We start from the raw sequence: 20118 nt of genomic DNA, 5'->3' as shown, positions 1-20118 counted from the left end.
TAAAACTTTAACATAATACTTCACTATTCACCGTATACTTCCGAATGCAACCTATGAGAGCTATTCCTCTGAAGCGTGTTGTTTTTTCTTTTCTTGCAGAAATCTTTTGATGCTCTAAACCATGTTACAATGCTAAAGATGGTTTGGATTTCCAAAGCTAGTGCTATTCAAAGGAAAGGAAGGTACTATATTTTTTTTTATTTCTGCATTTGCATTAAAGTGGAATTAGAGTACAGTGCTTCCATTTCTGGCATCTGTCAGGTGCTTGATGATAAGTCTGTTATTTAATTTTGATGTTAAGGATGAGATCTCAACCTCCTCATTAGCTGTCCCTCTGCTGCTTTGGGTTGCCTCAATCGAGGAAGTGGAGGCATGCTCTGCATAGAGGTTGCAGCAAAAGGAGATCTAAAGTGTAGATGACCACAATTCCACTTAAACATAGCCTAAAATGCTTATATACATATATTTAAAATGTAAATGTACATGAATAATTATTCATTCACTATGTTTAACCACTTACCTTCCGGAAGATTTACCCCCCTTCATGTCCAGGCCATTTTTTGTTGTTCGGCACTGCGCTATTTCAACTGGTGATTGCGTGGTTTTGCAATGCTGTACCCAAACAAAATGTATATGTTCTTGTCACACAAATATAGCTTTCTTTTGGTGGTATTTGATCACGTCTGCCTTTTTTTTTTTTTTTTTTTTTTGTACTTTTTGCGCTATAAACAAAAAAGACTGAAAACTTGGGAAAAAACCCCCAATATTTTTCACTTTTGGTTATAAACAATATCCAATAAACTCGAAGTTAGTCATAAATTTAGGCCTAAATGTATTCTGCTACATGCCTTTTGGTAAAAAAAAATCCCAATACAGCTATATTAATTGGTTTGTGTTAAAGTTATAGCGTCTACAAACTATGGTGTGTGTGTGTGTGTGTGTGTATGTATGTGTGTGTGTGTGTATATATATATATATATATATATATATATACACACACACACCTATTACTTTCTGACTGCCTGTCACATTTCCTGAGGTGCTAAAATGCCAGGGCAGTGCAACCTCCTCCATAAGTGACCCCTTTTTGGAAAGTAGATACCCCAAGGATTTTGCAAAGAGGCATGTTGAGTCCATGGGATATTTTTATTTTTTGCCACAAATGTTTTGAAAATGACAATTTTTTTTTTTTTTTATTTACACAAAGTTGTCACTTAAATTACATATTGCATGGGTATATGTGGTGTAACACCCCAAAACACATTCTGCTACTTCTCCCAAGTATGGGGATATCACATATAAAATACTTTTTGGCTGCCTAGCTACTCACAGGCCCCAAAAATCCAATGACCAACTCCAGGATTTCAAAGGGCATATTTCCTCATATCACTTCCCCACTACCTATCACAGTTTCGGAGGCTCTAAAATGCCAGGAAAGAACAGTACAAACCCACCCCCAAATGACCCCTTTTTGGAAAGTAGACACCCAAAGGAATTTGATAAGAGGCATGGTGAGTATTTTTACAGATATCATTTTTGTCATAGGGTTTTGAAAAAGAAAAAATACATTTTTGTTTTCTTTCTTCATTTTACAAAAACGTGGCAACAATTGAGATCTTAGCAAATACCTTGGAGTGTCTGCTTTCCAAAAAGGGGTCATTTGGAGGGTTGCTTTTACTATCCTGGCATTTTAGGGCCAACATTAGAAACGTATGCCACACATCACCCACTCCAAGCCAAGCCTTGTGACACTTTGTTCACAGGAAAAAAAAAACTTTTATTTTTTGCTAGAAAATTATCTTGAACCCCCAAACATTATATATTTTTTAAAAGCAGAGACCCTAGAGAATAAAATAGTGGGTGTTGAAATTTTTTACGTTATGCAGTATTTTTGCAGCGATTTTTCAAATGCAAATCTTTTGGGGAAAAATACAAGTTTTTGAATTTTAACGCACAAAACACAATATATTGCCCAATTGTTTGATAACATATTAAAGATGATGTTACGGTGAGCAAATGGATACCGAGCATGATATGCTTTAAAATTGTGCATGCCCCTGCAAAGGCAGCAAAGTACATACATTTTTTATATCGATAGGCGACGCTTTGAAAGCCTTTATAGGTCACCAATTTATATTTACACAGGAGGTCTAGTGCTATAATTACTGCCCTCGATCTGACACTCGTAGTGATGCCTCACATGCATGGTTCAATCTTTTTTTTTACATACCGACATACAGACTTTTTTTTTTATTGATCACTTTTATTGTTATCACGGAGTGTACAGATCCCCTTTGATGGCAATGGACAGTGACAGGTCTTCTTTTCTGAGAAATCTGGGGTCTATTAGACTCTAGATATCTCATTTGCCCTTAAAGCATCTGATCACACCAAGATTGGTGTGATCAGATGCTTTCCCAACTTAAAAATGGCACTGTTAAAGTCTGGTGAAACGGAAATTATGAAATGCTTGTAGCTTCTGGTCTTTTAGACCATAGAGATGATTGGAGGCATTCTGGTCTCTATCCCTGTAGCTGCAGGCATGATCCCGTTATAACCACTTAAAGTCCAGCAACGTACCAGTACACGGCCTGTCCATGTTGGGCATATATGTAACAGCAGAGAACACAGCATAGGATGAATTGGGTTTGTGGAGCAATATGACCGCAGTTCATTCTTTTTTGTAATGCCCATGTTGAGGGACGGGCCCAAAAAAAGTTTTAAATTCAGAAATAGAAATAGACCGACTATTTTGAGAATAAAACAATATTTTTTACTTTTTTGCTATTAAACATGTCCAGTAAAAAAAAATTAAAAAAATCAAATACACTTTGGGACAACCTTTTTATTATTTTGAAATCTAGAGCTGTGCTCCATTTGGACCCCCTCCCCTTCCTCAGGAAGGCTTCCTGTCATTGAGATGTAAAGAGCCCCTCATAGCACATGATATTGCTCGGGGTCTGCCTTGTGAAAGGAACGCCTTGACCTTCAGGGTCAGTAAGGGTCTACTCTATCTGCTTTTTCTTTGACAAGGATCTGGAATTTTGGTGTTGCGTGGATGCTCACCTTTGCACCAGTGTATTTTGGGTTCAGCCTATTATTCTCTCCTGGCATCCCTACTATGGTATGCCTAAACATCCTCCTGTAGGAGAACCTGAGCTTTAGAGTTCTTGCAGTCAGTACCTCTCTGAAGGGCCTGAATACTGTAAGGTTTGGCTTTGTTGGGCCTCACTGGACTCAAGCGCTGGTGGCCATCTGCCTTCGATAAGTATGGCGGTCTAGCTCAAGTCATCCCTGAAAAAGCCTATAACTGGTGTACCTTTTGCTCCCTTTTTGTCTATCCTTTCCTCTCCATTAAAGGAGTGTGGAGTGTTGGGAGTAACCCCCCTCAGGACAGCCTTCTTCTTGCTGGACAACACCAAGCATGTTTACCTCACTCAAACAGTATTTCAGAGACTGTTGCCTTGGAACCTGTTACTTCTCAAACAGTAGCGTCTATATTAAGAGGCACAGGGTGTGCACCTGATTGCACCTCAGCAAAGATCTTCATTTAAAGGTGTAATTGGATTGGCAGCAGGCAGGGAACCCTTGCCCCCTTCCGCAGGGACCCACTTCTGATACAAAGTTTGTCCAGGGAACTGTGTGAGACCTCGTCATCAGGGTTTTGTTCTTCCTCTGAATAATCATCAGCAGAAGGAAGTCCACAAGATACCTTCCCTGGTCTTAGTTTTAGCCTAATTCATCCTTTTGTGTCCCTTAGCCGTCTGAAACTTCTTGGAGCTGAAGCCTACTTTTGTCATTCCTGCCTAAATTTGTGGTCATGTCTTTCTGGTTCCTCTTTCTTTTGTGACGGTCTTCTAGGATCAAACCCTTGAGTTCTCTAGTCGCTTGGAGATCTCCCCATGTCCTCATAGGCTATGAGGTTTTAATATAACGTATGTTCTCTTGTATATCTTACTGGCTGGACAACCTCTATTAGTCAGAAGTTTATGCCCTTGACCCTAAGATAACAGGCCTTTCCCTGTAGATTAGCTGGTCATTTTACATCGACCTGTTACTTCCTTTCTTCCCCATTGGGAGTTTATCAGTTCACCTATTTTTGGTGGGTTCTAGTTGATCCGATTCTTGCTGGCTCAAGTTCAGTGTTTTCTTCAGTGAGGACTCCGTTTTTGGCATTGTCTTTTTTTCATCCTAGTCTGATATTCTGTGCTTTCCCATTGGTCATGCTATTGGGGTCCCTTATCTAATAGGGGCTTTGACCTCATTCATTTACATTCGGTCATTGGTCCTTCAGGTGGTTATTGGGTTGCAGGCAGTTTACAGTCTTCTTAGTGAGGCCTGTAGTGTTTTTTTTTGTTGCCCTTCCCTTAGATAGGACTGCTTTTGACATCCATACAGTATCTGAGTTCCTGTATCCCCCGAAGGATGAGAAAAAGGAAAATTATCTTAATGATACAACAAAGGACACAAGACCTTCGTGGGTTGTATACTACTACCATGAGGTAATTGGACACTGACCAAGCTTTGCAGGGGACACCTGTTAGTGTATCCATTTAGCCCTGCCCACTCGGTGAGGCTCCAGTTTTTTGTTTTTTTTTGTCAGTATCCTTGGGTGATGGACCTCTGCTCTTGTGAGGAAAGAATTTTTAAAATTTTTCTACTTTGTTTTTTAATTCCTAATCTTTGAGTGACGCTTCTGCAAGATCTGACTATTTATTGCCTCGTAGCTCACTAGCAATTTCTGAATGGATTGCCCTCAGTGTACATCTTGGGAACCGTACCTGGACCGTGCAATAATGAGGCCAGCCTGTTATTATTGCTTTTGACACTGGTGTGACGGGCGCGGCATCAGACCCAAGAACTTCTCACCAAACTCGTGACCAAAGGACTAGCCAATCTAAAACCGTGATGTCTTGTGCATAACAATGCCACGCCCAGCTGCACCCTGCACACCGATTTTCCAGCTAATTGGACCACAATTGACGTACCTGCAGCCTGGGAGCGTTTGCTACTGGGTCAGGTTAATTACGCAATTATCCCTTCACACTGCCACCACCTCCTTTTTGTACGGAGAATGAGAAAACTCAGCAATACACTAGGATGATTGGTTAATCGGTATACCGCTATCGCTGCAGACAGGTTATACAGAGGGTTAAACACTCATAGTAGCGCTCTTCAATGGCAGGGATTCGTAAGTCACTTTAAAGGGCTATAGAAACAGTTCAACGCTTTCAGAAAGTAAGATTTATTACTAAAAGGTCAAAAGGGTGCAGTAGAAAAATTTACAGAGAGAGAGAGAAAGAGAAGCAACAAGTTTAGGTGAATAAGTACTTGCCAATCAGCCTTGGATTAAGCAGTTTCCGGTCCTATGAGTGCAAGGTTGCTTTCTGTGTCTCGACTGCTAGTTTCATTGGTTCATCGCAGGAGACTTTGCTTTCTCTCTGTCGGCTAGATGTTAAAACGCAGACGGTCCTTGCTTCTTTTTCTACACACCAAACATAACAGCCTCTTTTTCTACACAAAATCAACTGGTATCTTCTTACAACAGTAAGCCAATTGCCTTATTTGGTAAAAAGATTGTATAAAGGCAGGGACTAGCAAGGTACGCTGAATGCATTGCTGAGGGAGGGGGGAAATCGGAGGGAGACTGATTTGGAATTTAAGAGAAATACCAAAATTCAGAAGTTTGGAGCAAAATGGAGAACCACATCTCTCCCTGTGTGCATGATTCTTACAACTGGATCCTGTGTTCAGCGCTCACCTTAGTACTTAGTATAATGAGTGAGTTAGCTGCTGGATGGTCCTGGGCCATGGTCCGTTCCTATGGCACTCAGACTCTGCACATCTCTTTGGGGGTATGCCCACCCTGATGGGCAAAGCCTGGTCCTTGAAGGGGACCAGCAACATGAGCAAGGTAAGAGTTTCCCTGTCAATTACTTTCTGCTTCCTGGCTCTACTTTGTTGAATTGTTAGTATTCAGTACATATATCCTGCAGTGCTAATTACACAAGCGTTTTTTCACAGCACAATTCATGTACACTTTTAGTGTTTTGCTCCTGAGTTATTGTTTCAAATTATTCGATCTTATAGGTATGATTATTTTAACATTTGTCTATTTAAATTTGCTTTTCTTTACCTTGCTACCAGAAGTTCCTCTCTGACTAGTGATGTAGTGCCTATTATACCCCTAAATGGTGTTCTTCCATCCAACATTTTACGTGAAAACACAAGCTGAATTCTTCACTGTCTCACCAGTTGTCGAATACCTCAGAAAGACAGCTTTAGGAACTATATTACTATTTGTCTATTGCAATTCCATCATACTGGACATGCTTAAACCCCCTCAATTCGCATCCATTCTAGTACCCCACATTGGAATAACTTTACCTGCTAATAGTGGATTACAGGCATTTGGGAGTGGAAGCACGTGGGGCACTGTCAGGGTATTTCTAGATAAAATAAAACTGATGAATTATGAACCCTAAGGGTTAGTTTAAATTAGATACAGTCCAGTGCGCTTTTTTCTGCATCAAAAATGCAACCACAGTGTTTTCCATGTATTCCAATGGCCCTAGTTCACAGCAGTGCAGTCAGTTCCAGTCAGTTTCCAGTGCAGAAAAAAAGGTGGAACATACTGCATTTTTTCTGCACAGAACTGTGCTGGAACATAGCAAACTGCCCCGGAATGGAGTGTGGTGTGAACTGTAAGCAAAAACATACGGAATGCATCCAAAGCGCGTTTTTGTGCCGTGAACTGGCCCTAAATGTGATCGAATCAAATCCTTAATAGAATACTCAAAACAAAATGGGTTCTTCCCAAGAGATGGAAAAATTTGGCTGAACAATAACGCAAACGTTACCAGAAGGTTCTAGTACATACTAAACAAGTAATGGATAACCAAATTGACCATAGAGAGACCTTGGAAACTCAATTTTACACAAACACCCATACTTACCAAGTCACAACATTCAGCTCAAGTTTTACAATTGTTAAACAGCGCAGGAAACAGAACAATGTTGAGAAACCAACAAGTTCCATCTTAGCAAATACAAAAGTTTGCCGGAAGACCCGAAAAGTGTTTGTCAACCAGCTGCAAAACAATGGTCCCCTCAAAATGAGTAGAGCAAGTCATAGTCTACAAAATCCAGGTGTACAAACTATCAATCATTCATTAATAGGATGAAACTACAACTTCAGCTATATGGAAGTCCTAATTATGTATACAGTTGTGTTCAAAAAATAGCAGTCAGACATCACTAACCTGATCAATCACTGTTTTTGGTAGAAATGATATTTCTACATGGCAAACAGGTGGCAATTATTGCCTTTATTTAAGGAAGGAAGGCAGCAAATGTTGTACATGCTGGTTACAGTGCATTTCTCTCTGAAATTCTGAGGAAATTGGGTTGTCCAGAAGAACAGCGTACCTTGATTAAAAAGTTGATTGGAGAGGGGAAAACCTATAAAGAAGTGCAGAAAATGATAGGCTGCTCAGCTAAAATGATCGCAAATGCTTTAAAATGGCAACCAAAACCTGAAAGACCTGGAAGAAAGTGAAAAACTACCATTTGCATGGATAGAAGAATAGCCAAAATGGCAAGGACTCAGCCAACAATCAGCTCCTGGAAGATCAAAGAAGGTCTAAAGTTACTTGTGAGTACTGTTACAATTAGACGCCTATGTGAAGCCAAGCTATCTACAATAAGCCCCCGCAAAGTCCCACTGTTGAAAAAAAGACATGTGCAGAAGAGGTTACAATTTGCCAAAGAGCACATTGACTGGCCTAAAGAGAAACGACACAACTTTTTGTGGACTGATGAAAGTAAGATTGTTCTTTTTGAGTCTAGTGGCCGGAGACAGTTTGTCAGACGACCCCCAAACACTGAATTCAAGCCACAGTACACTGTGAAGACAGTGAAGCATGGTTGCGCAAGCATCATGATATGGGAATCTTTCTCATACTATGGTGTTGGGCCTATTTATCGCATACCAGGGATCATGGATCAGTTTGAATACATCAGAATACTTGAAGAGGTCATGCTGCCTTATGCTGAAGAGGAAATGTCCTTGAAATGGGTGTTCCAACAAGACAACGACCCCAAGTACACCAGTAAACATGCAACATCTTGGTTCCAGACCAACAAGATTGACGTTATGGAGTGGCCAGCCCAGTCCCCGGATCTTAATCCAATAGAAAACTTGTGGGGTGACATCAAAAATGCAGTTTTTGAGGCAAAACCAAGAAATAGAGAAGAACTGTGGAATGTAGTCCAATCATCCTGGGTTGGAATACCTGTTCACAGGTGCCAGAAGTTGGTTGACCCCATGCAACATAGATTTACAGCAGTTCTCAGAAACCGTGGTTATACAACTAAAAATTAATTGATTCAAAAGAAAGCAAAATCTTCAAACATTTTTCAGTTTATATAGTGAATGTTTGAGTTTGTAAAGAAGAATACAAACACTGCTATTTTTTTGAACAGTCTAATATTCACTTTTCTTCAATTTGTTTAGAGGAACAACACAAATTTGATATATTTTTCTTCGTGTTTTGATTTGGAATAGAATGTGTAGTGTTCCCAACGCATTTGTGTGTATGGAAATAAAAGCTATTAGAAGGATTTTGAGCTTTGTGACGGGAGTGACTTTTGGGGGTGGGGGACCTTGTATCATCTCCCCAAATCATTATGTTTAACCCACCCTGTGCCTGTTTAAGGGTACAGGGTGTACATGTGAATGTCTGAGTCTTGTGTATAGTGTGTGTTCCTTTGTTCTCGGCCACATGGCTGTCCATTGTCTGTTTGCCATGTGCTACCCCCCATTGTGCTGTGTCTTCCTGTCCAGCCAACTATTATGGGATGTACTGTTTGTGTATTGGTGTGGGGGTTGGTCAATGTCCTTTGCCATGTGTTTCATCCCATTGTTCTGTGTCTTGGTGGGATGGGGAGGGGTGATGTATTTCCTGTTCCTGGTTGTGTTTCCCCGCCCTCTGTATATATCTTGTGTTTTGTGTTAATATAAAAAGAGTTGGCTTCCTGTATTAAGAAGAGCTGGGTGCTCTCTTTTTCCTGAGGGATTTCAAGGGTGTGGTCCGTGGATGGTGTTCGGACAGGGGAAGCTGTGGTATAACGGAAAAACTCAGTTCGGTCTGGGTTCCGGTTCCATTACAAGCTTTATTCACTTTTTTCAACACACTGCTATTATTTTTAACACAACTGTATATATGGGGCGTTTAAGTCAAACTGGGACTATTATTTTTACAGGTATAACAAGGAATGCCAGTGTTGTGGTACAACACGCAGTTGTAAGTGGCAAGTGTGTCCTATTACTGATAGGAGGAGCATGTGTGCCAGTCCAGAGACTATTAATCAAGTTTGCAGACAACCGTGTTAGTGCGTGCATGGAACAGAGTCTGGTGATGAGTTTTTTTGTGAACAAAGGCGTAAAATCTGCAGATAGCTACAGAAGACTTACAGCACAGTACGGTGATGAGATGCTCAGCCACAATATGACATTTTAATGGTGTAAACTAGTGGTCACTAAATGGCGGATCGTGGTCTGGAACTGGACCAAGGGACAGTCCCGTCCAGACCACAGCCACGCCACTGCCGGGTGCCCTCCCTTGGGCCCCCCGCCCAGCCACTGACGCCATCCCCACAACAGGCGGGGTGTGCGGAGCTGCAGATTGGGACCCAGGGGCGGGAGCTGCCTAAGTCACCATGTCAACAAGTGGGCGACTGCCAGTTCTGCCCGCATGAGGAGCTGCAGACCGGGACTGAGGGGCGGGAGCCGGCGACCACCCAGCCAGTCAACATGCAAAGACCTCCGTTCTCTTCAGCTCGAGACAGAAAGCGGGAGCTCCCCACACCAGCAAGCCAGGTAATCGTCCACCTGCAAACTCAACAACCCTAGGCAGCTCCCACCTCCCACACCTAGCCCAGAGCCAACTAGTGGTGGTCCAGAAGCCCAGGACAGGACACCCTAGAAGGATTAGTGTCTCTGCCCTACCTAAGGTACCAGGGGAAGGCTTCCATTAGAAGGGGCTCTGTGTTGTTAGGGGAGCTGGTGTATGTTAGGGGGCGCTGTGATGTGAAGGGGAAAAGAGGACATTGTGGGACTTCTTTGAAGAGGGGACTGTGATGTAGAGGGGACTACAGTGTGAAAGGTATGCTACAAATGATAATGTACCGGGGGACTGTAATGTGTTTTATCGCTAGCGAGATTAGGACCTCTGCTTAAAGGAAATTTTGCTGACTGGACCTGCTTAAATTTTAATTCAAGACCCCTGGTGTAAACTTTTCAAAGATGACCATACATTCGTCAGTGACAATCCCAGCCCATAGCAGTTATTCCTGTGAACATTCAGCTCTTGGCATGCCCGATCCTGGATAATCGCTGCATAGCCTGTTGTGAAATTGCATAAAAGACTAATCTTTCTGTGGGAACTGTCAGCACAATGATGACAAAGTGAAGGAGGCTATCCTAGGATGGTTCAGGCATACTGACATCTTCCTATGCCAAAGCATTCCAGACATTAGTTAAACGCTGGGATAAGAGTACAAATGAAACTGCAGTCGAAAAATACATGCAGTTTCAACTCCTTGAAAATTGTTCTTTTATTTTGTAAACTCAGAAGTCCCGGTTTCACTTGAACGCCCCTTGTATAATTATTTAAAAAGGGTGTATTCTAATATGAAAACCAACTCACTAGGTCATTTTATAAAGAGAGATGTCTGTTATCACTTCTTTAATATAGCATATGGATTGCTTATAGTAAGATGAATACAATTTTGATTAGTTTTGCTCCTTGTAAGAAAGTCTGACCCACAAAAATAAGACATGACAGCCCTCCAGTGGACAGGTACAGCAATAACTAAATAAATATTCCCATGATTAATGTTTACATTGTCCAATCAGAAGACAGTCAACATTTAGTTTGGGTAGACTTTTTAGACAATGGGTCCAAACACTAGAAAAGCGGAGAATAAAATGAGAAAGAACCTTCTTGCTCACACCTTGAGAGAGAAACCCTTTTGCTTACACCTGAAAGACATGATCATTGTTGCAATCCAGAAGAACGAATTGCTGTTTCTTTGATCTATCTAAAATGCAGACACCATCTTTGAATCGACTACACTCCAGAACACTATATCTAGGAAGTGGTGGAATCTATACTAATAAGGGTCATTATGAAGTTTTATTTATTCCAGAAATCTTTGCTAGAATTTCCTAACCAGTGTTTTCATTGTGGTATATTGCTGCTTACGGTGCATGGTGTTTAAATTTGCCAAGTTTCGCGTATCATTATATACATCTGTTTTGTATTCCTTTAATTTACATGTGTATGATTGAGATTGGTGCTAATCTGTTGTCGAGTTGAGGGTTGTTTAATTGTCAGTAGAAAGCAGAGTTTTTCCTGTTTATAAGCAGTAGTCTTATGGTTTTAAGGACGTGTTTTAACCGCTTTCCTACAGTCCTGCCCGCAATGTACTGTGGACGGGCGGCAGCTACAGGCAAAGCGATATACCCGTATGGGTACGTCACTCTGGCTGTACTAACACAAGGACGTGACTGCAAGATCCTGGTGAACAGGACCCGGTCATCATGTGATCGCTATGCGATCACAATGTTAGCAAAGCTGTTATGAATCAATCTGATTCATAACAGCTCTGCTTCTCTTCCTAGTGAGCTGTGATTTGGCCCACAGCTGTCACATGATACATTGGGCCAATCACAGCACCATGTGACCAGCTCCAGCCAATCACAGATCACTATCTTGAGCTATACAGTTAATGGATGAGTTAGGTTCAGGACAGCAAGCTTTGCATTGCAGGAGAAATTCTCTTTATTTAAAGTGTAAAACATGAATAAAAAAAACCCTGATCACCCCCCCAAAGTACTATGGTAACATTGTACTATTCTGATAAAAGTATAAAAAAAATAAAATACAAAAATACCACATTGAGAGTACTTAAAAAAACAAAACAAAAAACAATCTTTTTTTTTAACTACTTGCCGAGCAGCTGCACTGGGCAAAGTGACATAATCTTAGGGCACTTTCTATTTTGGGGTGGGAACGCGCTTGCGTCCCAACCCCCCCCCCCTGTTGTTCCGGGGGGAGAAGAACAAACACAGCACTGTGTAAAAGCACCACATTTTACACACATTAGATTAGCACATATAACCCTTTGATCACCCCTTCACCCAACCAGTGCCATTAGTACAGTGTCAGTATATAGAATTTTTCACTGATCACTGTATTCCTGCCAGTAGCGACATCCGATAGTTTCAGGGACAGTTAGCACCCCTCCCAGCCAGGGTCAGCTAGTGTTGGATTGCCCGCACAATATCGCACTCACGCTATAGGTTTCTGATCACCACCATTACTAGTGTAGTGTTTGTATGGATCAGTATGCAGTGGATATAAAAAGTCTACACACCCCTATTAAAATGTCAGGTTTTTGTGATGTAAAAAAATTACACAAAGATAAATAATTTCAGAACTTTTTCCACCTTTTCATGTAACCTATAAATTATACAACTCAGTTGAACAACAAACTGAAATCTTTTAGGTGGAGGGAAGTAAAAATAAAAAACTAAAATAATATGGTTGCATAAGTGTGCACGCCCTTAAACTAATACTTTGTTGAAGCACATTTTGATTTGATTCTAGTACTCATTCTTTTTGGGTATGACTTTATCAGCATGGCACATCTTGCCTTTGCAATATTTGCCCACTCTTCCTTGCAAAAACATTCCAATTCTTTCAGATAGCGAGGGCATTCCGAAACTTTTATTCTTTTCTGGTGAAGCCATTCCTCTGTTGCTTTGGATGTATGCTTTGGGTCATTGTCATGCTGAAAGATGAAGTTCCTCTTCATGTTCAGCTTTCTTGCAGAAGCCTGAAGGTTTTGTGCCAATATTGGCTGGTATTTGGAACTGTTCATAATTCTCTCTACCTTGACTAAGGCCCCAGTTCCAGCTGAAGAAAAATAGCCCCAAAGCATGATACTGCCACTACCATGCTTCACTGTGGGTATGGTGTTCTTTTGATGATGTACAGTGTTGTTTTTGTGCCAAACCTATCTTTTGGAATTATGGTCAAAAAGTTCAACCTTGGTTTCATTAGACCATAACACATTTTGCCACATGATTTTGGGAGACTTCAGATGTGTTTTTGTAAAATATAGCCGGGCTTGGTTTTTTTTTCTTCGTAAGAAAAGGCTTCTGTCTTGCTACTCTACCCCATAGTCCAGACATATGAAGAATATGGGACGTCCAGTTCTTGGTAATGTCACTGTTGCGCCATATTTTCTCCACTTGATGGTGACTGTCTTCACTGTGTTCCATGCTATATCTAATGCCTTGGAAATTCTATTGTACCCTTCTCCTGACTGATGCCTTTTAACAATGAGATCCTTCTGATGCTTTGGAAGCTCTCTGCGGACCATGGCTTTTGTTGTAGAATGCGACTAAGAAAATGTCAGGAAAGACCTACTAGAACAGCTTATTTGGGGTTAAATGATGGCGGGTGTGTACTGACTCCTATTTGACATGATTTTGAATACGATTGCTTAATTCTGAACACAGCTACATCAACTGTTATAAGAGGGTGTGCACATTTATGCAAACACATTATTTTTAGTTTTTTATGTTTTATTCCCCCCCCCCCCCCCAAAAAAAAAAAGATTTTTTGTTTTTCAATTGAGTTGTACAGTTTATAGGTCACATTAAAGGTAAATAAAGAAGTTCTGAGATTATTTATCTTTGTCTCATTTTTTTACATCACATAAACCTGACAATTTAACAGGGGTGTGTAGACTTTTTCTATATTCACTGTATTGATCATGAATTATACTAGTGCCTCCTTTGTATAGTGTCCCCAAAAATGCAGTGTTAGCAGGATCAGTCCCGTTCACGGCCAGAACTAGCGCTTAGCCCCTCCACTGTTTTTCACAGAAGATTTGTACCAATTGATTGTGGGCCAAAGCAATTTATACACACAATACATCACCGCCCACCCAAATTCAGCTCTTGCCAGACAATCTGCATGGAAACCTATCACGGTTTCTGAATTTAAAACTTTTTTTTGGGCCTAACCCTCAACATGGGCATTACAAAAAAGAACGAATTGTGTCATATTGCTCCACAGACCCGATTCATTATATGCCCGTGTTCTTCTGTTATATATGCCCAACATGGACCAGCAATGTACTGGTACGTCGCTGGACTTTGAGTGGTTATATCGGGATGATGCCTGCAGCTACAGGCATCACCCTGGCATGGTTTTTTTCAGCTGGCAGGCTGCTTTCATATAGAAGTAATTTTTACAAGCAGAGGGAAGGGATATTCCCCCCTCCCGCCTTCTACGGTTTTCTTCGGCTGTCCTGTCCCAGAGGGGAATCCAAGAAGCAGTTCTGCGGGCTTACCATAGAGCTGCTCAGAGACCAGAATGCCTCCAATCATCTGTATTGTTTAAGAGACCAGAAATCACAAGCATTTCATCATTTCTGTTTTGCCAGACTTTAACAGCACCAATTTTAAATTGGGAAAGCATCTGACCGCACTGATCTTAGTGTGACCAGATGCTTTAAGAGCAGAGGAGATATCTAGAGTCTAATAGACCCCAGATTTCTCAGAGAAGAGTACCTGTCATTGCCTTTTGCTTTCACAGGGGATATTTACATTCCCTGTGATAACAATAAAAGTGATTACAAAAAAAAAATCAAAATCATCCCTACCCCTCCCCTCTTTTCATGCTCATGCGCAAAGGCAAACGCAAGTGTTGGTCCCATGTCGGTATGTAAACAGAGATTCCACCATGCATGTGAGGTATCACTGTGAACGTCAGATCGAGGGCAGTAATTCCAACACTAGACCTCCTGTGTAAATATAAAGTGGTGACCTGTAGCGGCTTTTAAAGTGTCGCCTATCGATTTAAAAAATATACAGTCATGGCCGAAATTGTTGGCACCCTTGATATTTCTCCAGGAAATCATGTATTTCTCACGAAACGTATTGCATTAACACATGTTTTGCTATACACATGTTTATTCCCTTTGTGTGTATTGGGACAAAACAAAAAAAGGGAGGAAAGAAAGCAAATTCGACATAATGTCACACAAACCTCCAAAAATGGGCTGGACAAAAGTATTGGCACCCTTTCACAACTGCGGATAAATAAGAATGTTACAAGCATGTGATGCTCCTGTAAACTCACCTGGGGCAAGTAACAGGTGTGGGCAATATAGAAATCACACCTGAAAGCAGATAAAAAGGAGAGACGTTCACTTAACCTTTGCATTGTGTGTCTGTCTGTGCCACACTAAGCATGGACAACAGAAAGAGGAGACGAGAACTGTCTGAGGACCTGAGAACCAAAATTGTGGCAAAATATCAACAATCTCAAGGTTACAAGTCCATCTCCAGAGAACTAGATTTGCCTTTGTCCACAGTGCGCAACATTATCAAGAAGTTTGCAACCCATGGCACTGTAGCTAATCTCCCTGGTCGTGGACGGATGAGGAAAATTGATGAAAGATTGCAACGCAGAATAGTCCGGATGGTGGATAAGCAGCCCCAAACATGTTCCAAAGACATTCAAGCTGTCCTGCAGGCTCAGGGAGCATCAGTGTCAGCGCGAACTATCCGTCGACATTTAAATGAAATGAAACGCTATGGCAGGAGACCCAGGAGGACCCCACTGCTGACACAGAGACATAAAAAAGCAAGACTACAGTTTGCCAAAATGTACTTGAGTAAGCCAAAAGCCTTCTGGGAAAACGTCTTGTGGACAGATGAGACCAAGATAGAGCTTTTCTGTAAAGCACATCATTCTACTGTTTACCGAAAACGGAATGAGGCCTACAAAGAACAAAACACAGTACCTACGGTAAAATATGGTGGAGGTTCAATGATGTTTTGGGGTTGTTTTGCTGCCTCTGGCACTGGGTGCCTTGACTGTGTGCAAGGCATCATGAAATCTGAGGATTACCAAAGGATTTTGGGTCGCACTGTAGGGCCCAGTGTCAGAAAGCTGGGTTTGCGTCCAAGATCCTGGGTCTTCCAGCAGGACAATGACCCCAAACATACGTCAAAAAGCACTCAGAAATGGATGGCAAAGAAGCGCTGGAGAGTTCTGAAGTGGCCAGCAATGAGCCCAGATCTAAATCCCATTGAACACCTGTGGAGAGATCTTAAAATTGCTGTTGGGAAAAGGTGTCCTTCCAATAGGAGAGACCTGGAGCTGTTTGCAAAGGAAGAGTGGTCCAAAATTCCGGGTGAGAGGTGTCAGAAGCTTATTGATGGTTATAGGAAGCGACTGATTTCAGTTATGTTTTCCAAAGGGTGTGCAACCAAATATTAAGTTAAGGGTGCCAATACTTTTGTCCAGCCCATTTTTGGGGTTTTGTGTGACATTATGTCATATTTGCTTTTCTGCCTCTGTTTTATATTTGTTCCAATACATACAAAGGGAATAAACATGTGTATAGCAAAACATGTGTTAATGCAATACCTTTTTTGTGTGAAATACTTGATTTTCAGGAAAAATATCAAGGGTGCCAACAATTTCGGCCATGACTGTATGTATTTTGTTGCAATTGTACGGGCATGCGCAATTTTAAGGCATGCCATCTTTGGTCTACATTTTACTCAGTGTAACATCATCTTTTATATTTCATCAAACAATTGGGCAGTGTATTGGGGTTTATTTACTAAAGCTGGTTCACTAAGAATCTTGTGCACTTCTGCATAAAAACCAGCTTACAGGTTTTATTGGTAAAGCTTAATTGAAGAAGATGAGATTAGAAACTGATCGGCTTCCATGCACATGTGCATGAGATTCTGAGTGAACTGAGGAAACTCCCTCACAGGTTAATGGCAGTTCCTTTGTTCTAGAAAAACATCCTACACTGACACTCCTCCATCCCACTCAATTTGCCATTGGCTCTAGTGTTCTGTGTAGATGCCATGGAGAATGTGATTTGTCCAAACTCCAGAGTGTTCCTACTTTCTGTGCACATGCACAGAATTTTATGGCTTAGAGTTTGATTTATTGATCCAGCTCAGGAAAGGTCTTTTACCCATCCCTTTAGAGAGCAAACTCCTCTTTGGTAACTCCGTTGAGGAATACACTGGGATGGTTATAAAAGGAAGGCGGTTCTGGCCCATTATCCACATTTATTCCTCTTATCGACTTGTCCATATTTACCTTATGGATACAATCCATGTGCCTCCTCAAGGCATTACCCTCTAAACCTGGCCCATCTATTTGTGGCAGATTTCTATAAGTCCACCAGAACCTTGTACTCACTAAGGATCTCCTTCATGCATGTAGGCTGTAGCATGTCTGACATGCTTTATTAAGATAATGTTAAAGTTATTCCATTTGACCTTAACTTTCTGAGAGGTACATAATGGGGCTGACTTACTAAAGGGCAGTGTGCACTTTGCAAAGTGCAGTTGCACTCTGCAAGAAAAGTTGCTCCAGAGCTTAGTAAATGAGCAGAAGCTCTGCGGACTTACATTATCCAATCACATATGCAAAAATGTTTTTTTTTTTTTTTTTTTTCCTTGCACTTGATTGGGTATTCTTTGCAAAGTGAAGCTGTACCTCATTTACTAAGCTCTGGAGCAACTGCACTTGTAGAGTGCAACTGCACTTTGCAAAGTGCAAGGTCTATTTTCCATTAGTAAATTAACCCCAATGAGTCTCCCTTGCTGTCCTCTTTCCTTCTGCTAACCATTTTTTATATATACTTGCTGCCTTCCAAGAGCAGCCTGATTCCTTGCAACCCTTTGTTTTTTCGACGTCACGGGAGCGGTTTGTTCCCTTCCATTTTTAGGAGCACTTACAAGGTCCTTAGAGGACACTTTACCTTTTTAGGTATTCCTGTTCTGTCATCCATAAACAGATATAAAATGGTCCTACCATTACATGTTTTGCTGTAGCTATGACTCTGCCTAATCTCCTTTTAACCCTATTAATATATCCCCTACATAAGAGATTTTATCGCGTTTTTTGCAAATGCATCTGGAGGGGTAAAACCCGCATCTCCTTCCGTATCAGCTTTCTGGAAGAGCCATAGCAGTCTGGGGTGTTCTGTTATTAGACACCCAGTTACTGCTTAAATATTCAGATTTCAGGTGTCTCAGAGATCTGGTTCTCAGAGTCTTCTGAGTCTAGGTTTATGAATGTATACTTGCATCTCTCCCTACATCAAAACAAAGTTTAGTTCCTTACTCAAGTTTTTTTTTTTTTTTTTTTTACCAGGAAAGGTACATTAGTAAGTCTTCACATCTATTTTTTTTATTTATTTTTTTTGGAGCCCTAATAAAACCTGCCACCCACAGTCTTCTCAGACTTCTTTACTCTGCCTTGTGTCTGCATTTGTTTCTGGAATCATTTTCTGGGTCTGTGGCTCTATACTCACACCTCTCTCTTATCAAAACATTTTTAGCCTGTGTCCTATACTGTGCGATTAAGATAATGGAAATTTTGGCTTAACTGTATATTACATATTACATTACAGGACACAGGTCCCTCTCCTCTTTTTCTGTGATCTTTCTGACTGAACTGGAGCCTCATGGATTGGGTGGCGTTATGTGGATACACTATAGGGGGGGCATTCCCTGCAATGCTTTGCCAGTGTCCAGTCACCTGAAGGTTCCAGCATATCATCTGCTATCTAAGAATAAAGTTCTTGTGTCCTGTACTTCAAAATATGGAATTTGACATTAAGGCAAAATTCCCATGATTGTACTTAACGTAAAATCCATTTCTTGGAGGCCATTGGTTCAAGCCCTCTTTTTGTTTTTGTTCATACCTTTAGTACTGCTTTACCACAATACTGAGACAAGCGGGGTCAAAAGGGGGGAGAGATATACTGGGGGCTGGCTTATAATTATTCTATTTGCCAGTGTCCAGTTCACCTGTACATGGCAGTATAACTTGACAATATTTTAATTCCTGTGTCCCTCAATGGACTCAAATGGATTTTATGGTCAGTACAAAAATCCAATTTTTCTTAATGTGATGAACACCTTCAGCTTTATGGATTAAGCTTGTAATATACAGTATTATGGACATTGGAAATTCATCAGTATTGAAAACAGTGTTGTTGTGCCCAACGGTCTAGTTTGCCTTTTCATTAGGAAATTGAAATGGCAGGGACGTGTTTTGACATGTGCTTCTTTATTTTCCAGGTCTGGTCGCTGTAGACCTGGAATCTGTTTCCGCCTGTTCAGCAAGCTCCGTTTTCAAAATATGTTGGAGTTTCAGACACCAGAATTATTGCGAATGCCTCTTCATGTAAGGACTATTTTGCCTATATTAGTTTGTAAAAAGATAAATAGAATGTATGTAGTATTTAGATACATTTAATTTGATATGATGTTTTGTTTACAGGAGCTTTGTTTGCATACAAAGTTATTGGCCCCTATTAATTGTCCAATTGCGGATTTTCTAATGAAGGCCCCAGAGCCACCACCAGCCTTAATTGTACGAAATGCTGTTCAAACACTAAAGGTAAGCATTGTAAATTCTATTTTAAGATGTTTCTTGTGGACATAACTGATTTAAAATCATTTTCCTCTATACACTACTATGCCTGTTTGTGACCCTATGCATGCATGACAGAGGCATTACCGTTCTGTCATACCATCTGATTTTTAATAGAGCTGGAAGCTACTGCAGATGCACCAGTATCAGTATGGCAGTATATGAAAATCATTCCATTTTATGATCCTGCTACAAGTAGAGCCCTGGTTTCTTTTATCTCTTAGGCTGCATTCACACTTGAGTGATTTGTAGCTTGAAGCTCGAAGCTCCAAAAACACTTAAATGTAAAAAAAAAAATTGTTTTCTATGGTGCCTGTTCACACCTGATCACACGAACAGACATCATAGAGAACAATTGATTTTTTTAAGTTTGAGTGTTTTTGGAGCTTCAAGCTACAAATCGCTCAATTGTGAATCCAGCCTTAAGGGCTTCAGGATTGAGATATCGCTGACATAGTTTAGTTTACCTTGGAGTGCTGTACGTGCTGGTGTGGATGTGCCCTTAAACTTTTTCACAACCTTTGCTTTCCACAGTCCCCAACACCTGAAGAGTTTT

General features: G+C 40.9%; 1 protein-coding gene across 1 annotated transcript in view; it reads left to right on the top strand.

Moving 5' to 3' along the window:
• YTHDC2 (YTH N6-methyladenosine RNA binding protein C2) overlaps positions 1 to 20118 on the top strand; it is a 173449-nt gene that overhangs the window by 105622 nt on the left and 47709 nt on the right. Inside the window, exons 18-20 of the mRNA XM_089684728.1 lie at positions 100 to 182; positions 19208 to 19313; positions 19410 to 19529. Coding sequence (XP_089540854.1) covers positions 100 to 182; positions 19208 to 19313; positions 19410 to 19529 — 309 coding nt within the window. The remainder of the gene's footprint in view (positions 1 to 99; positions 183 to 19207; positions 19314 to 19409; positions 19530 to 20118) is intronic.

Source organism: Staurois parvus, unplaced genomic scaffold, assembly GCF_062004578.1.
Source record: "Staurois parvus isolate SC_StPar_1 unplaced genomic scaffold, SC_StPar_1.0 ptg000354l, whole genome shotgun sequence".
NCBI lineage: Eukaryota > Metazoa > Chordata > Amphibia > Anura > Ranidae > Staurois > Staurois parvus.
Note: the sequence above shows the minus strand (reverse complement) of the source record. Positions and strands in the feature narration are given on the sequence as shown.